This window comes from Phaenicophaeus curvirostris, chromosome 6 (genome assembly GCF_032191515.1).
Source record: "Phaenicophaeus curvirostris isolate KB17595 chromosome 6, BPBGC_Pcur_1.0, whole genome shotgun sequence".
Taxonomy (NCBI): domain Eukaryota; kingdom Metazoa; phylum Chordata; class Aves; order Cuculiformes; family Cuculidae; genus Phaenicophaeus; species Phaenicophaeus curvirostris.
Window position 1 is genome coordinate 43,715,692 of NC_091397.1, and position 10,495 is coordinate 43,726,186.

At 46.7% G+C, this 10,495-nt stretch overlaps 1 protein-coding gene across 1 annotated transcript; it reads right to left on the reverse strand.

Moving 5' to 3' along the window:
• Positions 1–1,018: 1,018 nt before the first annotated feature.
• On the reverse strand, positions 1,019–2,887 carry TMEM158 (transmembrane protein 158). The gene has a single exon (XM_069859054.1). The coding sequence runs from the start codon at positions 2,778–2,780 to the stop codon at positions 1,878–1,880; it is 903 nt and encodes a 300-aa protein (XP_069715155.1). The 5' UTR covers positions 2,781–2,887; the 3' UTR covers positions 1,019–1,877.
• Between the last annotated feature and the right edge of the window lie 7,608 nt (positions 2,888–10,495).

Here is a 10,495-nt window from a genome sequence, read left to right on the forward strand (position 1 = left end):
CACGGGGCATTATAGGCAAATAACAGACTTCTAGTATGTTGCATGTCTATGCACAAAAGGACTTTCACAAGGTGGAAATGACATCATGAAAGAAAGAAAATGACATCATGAAAGAAAAGCAGGACTCTGTAAACTAAGCATATGGGGGAAGGTGCCCTTCAGATCAGTAAGTCAAATGAACAGTTTCTCACAGTGACTGGGTTCTCTACTTTTCGAAAACAACACTGCTGCAATGTTTACTGAAGTGACACGCCTATTAAGATCAATAGATCAATAGTGGGTGTATCAATAGGAGAAACAGTGGGTGTAGTCCTGTAACAGGACGCTTTAAAATCTTGGTTTATTTCTGCTGCTTGTCAATCTTTTTCTCTCTGCATTTTTTTTCCAGGTAGCATACACACAAGGCATGCATTTATTTTATTTTGTTCTCAATTTATAAAATGTAACTCCTAAGAATTTAGTCCCTCCAGACTTTTAATCCAGTTACTTCCACCAAATCACAGGGGAGAAAACAATATTACAGATATGCCAAATCAGTGCCAAGTGACCTCATGTGTTCCTAACTAATTAAATAAATTGATGTTGATAAAGGAACGAGAATTCCTATTGAAGATTCTACTTACTTAGCTCACATTTTGGTTTGAGCAACTTCAGCTGGACTTATTATTTAACAACTTGTTAAAAGGCTAAGCAGTTGGACAAGTACAACAGATTATATTAGTTACAGATATGCAACTGCTCTAACAATAAAGACAAAACCTTGCAAATCTCTCCTCTTTGCATGCTTGCTCAGCAGCAGACGTAATCTAGTCCTGGACTGGGAGCTCCTGCCTCCTCTCCACCTCACAGGCTTTCTGTGAGCAACCCTGCGAACTGGTAGTTGAGAAAGAGGTACAATAAATACCATGCCTTCAATAAATGCCCTGCATCTGAGCTGGTCTGGAGGAATGCACTTTGTGCAAGTCAGAGACTTGCCCCCATGCGGCTTTTTAACACATCTAAAAGATCTAAACACATCTAACACATCTAAACTCATCTTCCCAGGACCAAAATCACCAGACCTCAAACCAAGAAGCAAGTCATAGTCTGGGGAGCTGTGATAAGTAAATCACCTTCGTGGGCACCTGGCACAGACACGTTCCCCATCCCACCCAATCCCAATGTAGCTATAAAGACCTAAGTCAACCGTGCGAGTAGGGCAAACACCATTTGGAAAGGGTCTGGGATTCCCCTTGTTCCACCAACAACCCTGGAAACATCATGAGTAGCTTCATGGCTGGTTTGTCGATGGCAAAATCAGCTGAACCCTCCATTCCACCCTGGCAAAAACAGACTCACAAAAGGCCACAGTAGCTCCAGAAAGAAAACCTCTGTATTAAAAGCCAAATAATGCAGAGCTACAATAATAAATACACACTGTCAACAGGGAAATACAGTGAAAAAAAGGTTCAGTAAAGTTCAGCTTCAGCAATAACAATATATATATATACCGCTTCGGTTCTCAATCCTGCAAAAACAGACTTCTCTTTCCGTAAATAAAGAAAAAAACTGCTCCAAATGTAATTCATATACAAAAAGCTACTCCGACTACAACAACTGGGGTTGAAGGGGAGGGTCTTTTATTCCCTGTGGATTTTTTTTGGGGGGGGGGGTGTGTGGAAGTGTTATCTTTTTTTTTTCCTTCTTTTTTACTAAAAGGTTCGTTTAAAACGGATATTAAAGATATAAAACGAGCACACAGGATCTGGTCGTCTCCAGGGCAGGGCAGGGCACCCGTGACACGCTTTAAACCAAAAAGAAAAAACCCCAGAACGCCGTCGTCGGGGCATCCCTGCATACGGGAGGCCGGGGAGGAGGGAGGGAGGCCCGGGGAGAGGCTACTTGGCGGCGTTGGCGGCCGCGGTGCCCCGGCGCTGCTCCATCCCGTTCGGCAGGAACCCCGCGATGATGGGCACGGGCCAGATGAGGGCGGCCACGCTCCAGACGATGATGACCAGAGTCATGAAGCAAGCCACCAAGGTGGACTCGATGGGCTTGCGGTTCATCCGCCAGCCGGGCTCCCCCTTCAGCTCCTCCAGGCTGAAATCCAGGCAGCAGAAATTCAGCGGCTCCCCTTGCAGCCAGTACTGCCCGGGCTCGGCCGCCGGCGGGTAGGCGAGCGAGGAGGAGGATGAAGACGATGAAGAGGAGGAGGAGGCGGCGGGGGCTTGGGGCGCGGCTCCCCGCAGGCGCCCGACCCGGCGGCCCCGCACCCAGCTGCATCCCACGCAGAGGCGCAGATCGGCCGCCAGCCCCAGGTGCTCGATGAGGAGCGGCGGCCCCACGCGGTGGAAGGCGGCGGAGAAGAACGCGCGCCCGTGCCCGTTGGTGGAGAAGAGCAGGAGGTCGCACTGGATGCCCAGCGGGCGGCTCCAGCGCACCAGCAGCGAGCTCAGCATCTGGCGCTGCACGCTGATGTTGCAGTGCGGGTCCTCGACGGGCTGCGGCTGCGGGCGCTGCTGCTGCTGCTGCCCCTGCCCGGGGGAGGCGGGAGTAGAGGGAAAAGGCTCCGGGCTAGGGGCGGCCGGCGTGCCCGGGCTGCCCGCGCTGCCCTCCTCCTTGCTCGCCGCCCCGTCGAGGTCCATCTCCAGCCCAGCCGAGGGCCGGGAGGAGGAGTTGGCGGGGGGCAAGAAGAGCTCTGGCTCCGGCTCGTCCCGCCCGCCGGCGGCCGCCGAGGGGCTCCAGCCCGGGCAGGGCGGCAGGCAGGCGGCCAGCAGCGCCGGGAGGAGCAGCGGCAGCATTGGCAGCGACTTAGAGCCGGAGAGGAGGGCGAGGAGGAGGAGGAGGAGCGGGAGGCTGCATGGCGCGGCCGGCCGCCATCCGCCCAGGGAGCCGCGCCGCTCTCGCCCGAGAAAGCGAGAGGAAGGGAAGGAGGGTGGGGGCGGGCGAGGGGGTGGGAGCGGGGCCGGGGGGAGCCTCGGTGACGGCAGCGGCTCCCCTTTCCCCGCCCCGGGCTGGTCCCCTCCCCGGGCGGGCGGCGCCGCCCTCCTCCTCCTCGGGGGGGACCGCTCTCCCACGTCCCCACCTCCTCCTCCTCCTCCTCGGGGGCAGCCGAGACGCCCCCCTGCGCCTCGGGGGGGCTGATCCCTCCTGTCCCACCCTCCCCTCCTCGGCAGTGCCCTCCGTCCCTCCTCCTGGGGGCCGGGGCGAGGGATGCCGGGGGGTGGCGGGGCGCAGGTGGCATCCTTAAGGTTGGAAAAGACCTCCAGGATCAGCCGGTCCAGCCAGGGGCGCGCCGCCACCGTGCCCCGAAAGTGCCACCTCTGGGCGTTTCTCGAGCATCCCTAGGGATGGGGACTCCCCCGCTGCTCCCGAGGGGCTGCGCGGACTTCGATTTCGACTCGATAGGAAGGGAGAGGGAGCGGGGGCGCGCAGGAAGGGAGTTTAAACTCAGAAAGGGTGCGGGGGCTGCGTCCTGCCAGCCGCGCTCTGAAGCCCGGGGTGTTGGAGCTGGATGATCTTTAAGGTCCCTTCTAGCACTAACTATTCGCTGGTTCTACCAAGTCCCAGGAGCCGGGAGGCCACGGTGAGGCGCGGGGCATCCCGCTGACGGGAGCTTGTTGCGCGGTAGCTGCGGGAGTAGCCGTGCTTTCCAAAAGCTGTGAGAGCAGGGCACTTAATAATGAAGCTGTAACAGGTAACTCCAGCTTGTTTCACGAGCATCCTGGCATAGGCTGAGGCTGGTTGCGGTGCAGCTTGACACCTTGGAGCCTCGGGGAGGGACAGAACTGGGTGACAGATGATGATCATTTCTTAGCCTTTACTTCAGGCAGCAGGTGGAATAGAGTTACATTTTCCTGGCAAGCACCCAGAACTGGGACTGTCTTTGCCTCTGCAGCCCTTTTTTTTATTATTTTTTTGACAAATAGAGACGCAAAAGGGAGACACGGGTAAGAAAACTAGGCTTACCCAAGTGTATATGAGACAATTTATGCAAATGATTAAACATAACTCTGCAAGGTGCTTCTCTGAGGCTGGCACCGGTCCCCTGTCAGACGTGATCCCAAGTCAAAGCAACACATGGACACCTTCTCACTTGGAGAATGAGTTCCTGTAATATTGCTCTCGAGTCTTTCAGAGGAACGAGGGTAGTGAATGAGGGTAGAGAGTAAATTTTAGATTTGCTATAATTCAACATGAATGAAAGTAGTGAATCAGTTTTCTTTCAAAACCCTTGCCTAAATATATCGTGACATAGCCCAGAGTTGTTTGCATTCTATTCAAAAGAGACCTGAGTGCCAAAATGGACTTGTATTCAGTCCTAAATTAGCCCGAAGGGCATTGTCTAACAGATGTCTATAGTTTGGCCAGGTTTTTATAATTATATTTGGCTTATTACAGAGAAACATGCCCAACAAAGCGTTCGAAGCAAGCTGTACAGTTCCAGTTCTGGGGTTTTGCTTAGGTGTTATAATACAGTTCATAAATTTTCAGTGCTGTCTCAATGTCTCTTATTTGGGAGTTCTCTGATACCTTTTTTTATCCCTTTACTGTGTCTCTGTGGGCATCTCCTGATGTCCTTTGTCATGTCTACAGTTCCCCGCATTTCTGTGGCTTTTGGTTGTAGTATGTCTATAGACCCAAAACAAGATTAAGAGAGGGCTAGCACGTAGCTAACGATGCCAAAACTGTGTGACCACTTGTGCACAAATTGCATTCTACTGGGATTTTGGCACAAAGGACTGGAAGTGAAACTAAGCCTCATAAATAAGATTTAGCTCCTGAACGTTGTTGCAGTATGTGGGTGGCAAATGTTCTCAGGCAGAGCTTCAGTTCTTTCAGTCTCAACTCCCAGCACCCAGCTGAATGCAGTCAGGGGTGTTCGCAAAGAAGTTCGGGGAGGGAGAACTGAGCGAAGCTTCTTTTCCTGCAAGGAAAGATAACCTGCCACGGGAAGGTTAAATGCATTTAGCATCATTTAAGCTACCGTGGCAAAGAGGTCAATTTATTTCAGGCTGAAGATGCATGGGTGCCTCATATCTATTCCTCTTCATCAAAGAATAATTGAGTGAGTGGAGCAGAAAGTATGTTAAATCATTGGTTGATAGCCACTGTCCAGCAGGGCCCTTTACAGGTATTTAATTTATAGATCTAGCAGATATAATTAATCTCTGCATGGATTCAATCATTCAAAGAGTTTTCAGCACACTTGAAAACTCAGTCATTAGTAGTATTAATATATAGCTCTGTTCTGTGGCTTTCGGCCATAGATCTCAAAGAGTTCTATATCTGGGGATGTTGTAGCATAAATAAATCAGGGGCCACCCAAAGGTGACCCACAAGTCACAGGCAGATCAGGATGTAGATTTTGCAGGTTTGATTATACAGATATAATTACAACTATAATATGCACCATAGGTCACAGTAGCATTTTCCAGAGTGGTAGAGGAGGTGTGGAGTGGGCTATAATGATAATATTTTAGAAGGGAATAATGAGGTAACAAGACAGTAGGAGTTTCATGAGACAGATGGCAGAGCTGACGGGAGGATAGAAACTAATGGTAAAGGACAATCAGAATCTTTGAGAGTTGTTTTAATGATATTTTAACTAAATATTTTTTTAAAGTATCACTTGTGAAATATTTCAAGTAAGATGAAATAAAGAATAAGTAGTTCTGCCCAAGTGCCATTAAAATTTCATGTGATGAGGGTGCTGTTTTAGAGCCTGAAGTCTCATTGCATCTAGTGGAAACTGACCCTAAGCAAGTACAGATTCCAGAAGGAAATCTGTAATTGGATTAAAATCAAATCTTGTGATCCTCAGGCAGCATTCCTTAATTTGGCAAATTTATGCTGATTGGCTCCGAGGGAAGGGAATGTCTGTGGAACTTTTCTTGACAGAGAACATGGTTTTGAGTTTGTCTTTTCTGAAAGCAGTTGTATGTGGGAGAAAAGATGGCAAAGTAGTGGAGTAAAGGGTTCAATACTCAGCTATAACATCACAGACATATTTTTCTGTGGAAAGACACCTACTGTCAATTACAGGAAAAGAAGATGTAAGAAGCAAGTAAGTATAGCAATGCTTTACTGATCTCTGTAAAAGCACCAAGTAAATAAGGAGAATTTCACAGTCAATAGCTGACAAGGAAGGCAGAGTCAGGAGGAAGAGGTTGGTACTTGACTCTTTTCAGAAAAGAACAATTTCAGTTCTGTGAAAGGGATCGGATTATATCATCTTGGGGATTGTTTTGAATGAGTTTCCCAGCTGAGGAAAAATATTTCTGTGATATAATTTAGAAGGCTTGGTTGACTCATGGTTTCACAGCTGATGTGGGGAGAGAATCTCAGTAATGTAAGGAGGCTAGCTGATCTTATGATGACCGTTGAGTATGCTCTCTGAAGAGTCATTGGTAATCAGTGGTTTGCTGGTTAAGGAAGGAGCTAAGGGGTATTTCATACTGTCTGTTGACGTGTTGCTTTCATTGTGAGCACAGGGATCAGAACCTTCACTTCCCTCCTTCTTGCTCAGTATTCTTGTGGGTTTGTCAGAAAAAAATGGTGATTAAATGGTTAAAGACCTCTGAAGCTTCTGAAACAGATAATAGGAGCAGGTTGGACTAAGCAGCTTGCTACTGCTACATCATGTTGGAAAGATTTATCTGCAGAAAACAGATCACGCACTGCATGGAACAAGCCAGAGGTTTGTTCCACTTTATATGAATATCAGAAACTCAGACAAAGGGAACAGCCAGTTGGCAAGCAGGCTGAGAACAAGGGCATAATCTCACCAGAAAAGTCAACACTCCTATCTCGGCAAAGACAATATGCTCATCATTTGACCTGCATTTCTAGCAGCCGCAGATATTGCCTCAACACCACCCTCTCAGTTATACAAACATAGAAGTTCCTGAAGCAATAAAATGACCCATGTCAAGAGCTAGGGCAGATGACTGCCCTTTTTTGTTAAAATACCATAAACATTTTCAGCCCAACCTTAACCCCAATCCTTAACCCCTTGTCCGGATCACCACATACTCCTGCAAAGAGCTGTATGTGTATAGCTGAGGGAGCGAGGCAAGGCAGCAGGTAAGGTGAGAAGGTTAGAGCAATGAGGGCCAGGCTAGGGCAATTTAGCCACCTCATGTCCAGATGGGCTCTAGTGGGGCTCCCGTGGTCTGCAAACCACACAACTGATGGAGTATGGACCAAGAGAAAGCAAATGCCATCAGGGATCCAGAAGTACTGAAGGAGAGTTCTCCATGGCATTACTACAAAGTCTAATCCAGCTGCAAATACATCAGGTGGTATCAGTAAGGTAGAAGGCTTGCAGGATGAGGACTGTGGGAGCTTCAAGGAGTTCTTAGGAGCTCATGTCCAGAACTCTGTGTTGGACTAGCACAGACTAAAAAGGCTGCTTCAAATCTAAAGATGAGTGTGAAATTTATGCAAAGAATGCTAAAGGGAATGCAGTAATCTATGTTCACACCTTTTTTTGTTGTTGCATGCTTTATGTAGGTTGAGGCTTTTTGACAAAGATCAAAAAGAAATTACAGGAAAAGTAGAATTGGTGGAAATGGGTGTAAGAGAGAAGTGATCCAAAGAATAAACTTTGTACCTCCATGGCTAAATGTGATTGTAAATCAAGAGCACACTGGCTTGAGGTAACCGCAAAATAGAAAAAAAAAGTACTGTAGAGGTTGGTTAGACATGATTGGCCTACAAAAAGTGATAAATGCAGTACTTTAATGTATACCACTTATACAATGTTTTTTTTAATCGTAGAATCATAGAATGGTTTGGATTGGAAGGGACCATGAAGATCATCTAGTCCAACCCCCCTGCAGTTAGCAGGGACATCTTCAGCTAGATCAGGTTGCTCAGAGCCCCATCCAACCCAATCTTGAATGTTTTCAGGGATGTGGAATCTACCACCTCTCTGGGAAACCTGTTCCAGTGTTCCGCCACCCTCAGTATGAAAACATTCTTCCTAATACCTAGCCTAAACTTCTCTTTTAGTTTAAAAACATTACTCATTGTCCTATTGCTATAGGCCCTGCTAAAATGTTTTTTGTTTTTGACTTGAAGTAGTATTCTATAAAGACTGGATTCGCGTTCTTGCCTAGGTTACCACTTTCAAGTTGAGTAAGACACTCATAGAATCGTAGAATCATTAAAGACAGAGAAGACCTCCAAGATCATCAAGTTCAACCAATGAAGTTCTCATAGAATGGTTTGCGTTGGAGGGGACTTTAAAGATCGTTTAGTTCCAACAAGCTTAGGCAAGATTCAGCCCTGGGCTGTATTTATTTTGTCTGGTAACTACCACTTGCTTCTTTTACATTTTATTGGCCTGGAGCCTTACTATAACTATAACATATTTCGCCTTATATTCATTTGACCAGTTAACATATCAAATGTCGGAGCTTGGCTGAAACTGGCAAATTTAGGATATGATATATGGATAAAGATAATGAATCCAAACAAAATGGTCTGTGCAGGCAGGGTTGAGAGACTGGCAACTTGAGCCATTTTTAAGAAACCTCAGATAGTGTTAAAGGGAAAAGTAACACCTTTATGTAACACTGTTCCCACCAGAGCTTACACGTTGCAGGACTTGGGACTACTTTCTGCCAGGTTGCTAGAGGTCATTGTAGGATCGGTTTGACCAGGAGTCAAGCTTTCTTTTTTCACGAAGCACTGATTTTCTAAGCATCCAAATGATCCCTGGAGTTCTAGACAAACCCTGACACGTCACAGCCGTTCCTGAAGGAAAAGAGATGTCAGGCAAAGGAGTAGTTGTTTAATGCCAGTGCTGTGGAGATACTAGGAATGCAAAACCATTTTGTGTGATTACACATTTAATTGTTCTGCAAAATATTTGTACATAAAATATCATTCCTTAATGACTGTTTTATGAGCTAGTCTTTGGAAAATGTAAACATTTACTACAACAATACATTGAAAAATAGCTCCCTGGAAAGCATTTTGTTTTGCAAACACTTAGAGTATTTGCCCAGCCTATTCTGAACATGGCCCTAGGGCTTGCCTTTACTGTTATTTATCTCTGTTTAGAAAAGGGAGACAGGTGCAAGAGTCTGATATTAGTCTGCGCTAAGCAGACGTGGATTTGGCACTCCTGTGAGTTTCCAGTGTGGCCTCAGTCTTTCTGTGGCTTTAAAACCCAGCTATAAAATCCTGCTTCCCTGGGAAGTTGCCAGTTACTTGGACTGTGAAGCAATCCTGTTTCACAGGAGAGGAACACAAAGTAGTTACTAGTCTTTTATTAAGAGCTGTTTTGCCGTACTGCACAGAAGACACAAATACAAGGCACTGTTGAGAACAGTCTTGTATCCTAAAGATTTTTTCCAGAAAACAAATGGATGAAAATCAGAGTTCAAAGGAGAGGGTGTGATACAGATTCTGTGTGCAGCTCTTCAGCGAGCCTGCGGCCCTGACCATCCTCTGCCTTCCTATTGTTAGCTGGTGCTTTGATGCTATGTGATACATGACAGAGACACTTTAAAAGGGTCTACAGCAGACACTTCAATGGTTTAATGGCAAATTTGTGTCCCCAGTCATAAAAGGAAATGTAGAATCAAGAGGCAAAAATGGAGGCTGCAGTTGACAAAGCAACGATAGGTGGAAAGATAAAAAAATACCAGAACTGGTGTGAGGCAGGGTTGAATTGTGATCAGCTTTTAAAGTGAGAACAAGGAGTTTGCATTTGGAGCAGTGGAAGAGGAGAAATGGCAGAGAAGTGCAGAAACTCAGTGATGTGCCCAAATGAATGAACTTGAGACAGTTCTAGGTGCTCTAGCCAGAAAGGAGATTACAACAGGGGAGACACACAGGCCTTGTCTAGGACTTTTGGCAGAGCTAGCTGATGTGAATTGTGACACTTTGGAGATGCTGCATGAGACAAACCAGTGACATTTAAAGCATAGCTGTATCAACATAATTGGTTTATAAAAATAAACTCCTCCCTGCCTTCAAACTGTGCATCAACACCTTAGATCAGGGCTCCCAGAGCTGCTCTGTTGTTGGTGTGCTGAAGTGGAGACGCGTGAGTTCTCAAGCAGCGCTCAGGTACCACTTGTGCTGGTCTGCATACTAGTCATATGCATGCTCCTGCTGGGGAACCCTTGCCTGCCATCCCTTCTCTGGTGAGACACTTTTGCTGTATATCAAAACAGGAAAAGAGATTAAGTTGTCTCCGTGAGTCAGCAGAACCGCATTAACTCTTTCCAGAACTGTCAGTACCAGTGAGTGGGGCTGAATCATCCAAGCAGACACAGCCAGCCTGATGCCCACCCATTCCCTGAGCTGGGAAACAGTTCTAAGGTGTCAAAGAGTGAGTGGTTACATTTCCCATTCCACTCATCATACCAGTATCATAATTATTTGCAGAACAACAGACAGCCTGAGCTTCAACTAGCAGATTCAAAAACCTGTTGGCTGTTTCTGGGTTAGATAGAAACCAGATTTAAAAGAAAACAAAATGTTCTTAATTTCTAGG

What these genes read in the sequence shown, in the direction of transcription:
- TMEM158 (XM_069859054.1), bottom strand. Translation starts at nt 2,780, where the DNA reads ATGCTGCCGCTGCTCCTCCCGGCGCTGCTGGCCGCCTGCCTGCCGCCC.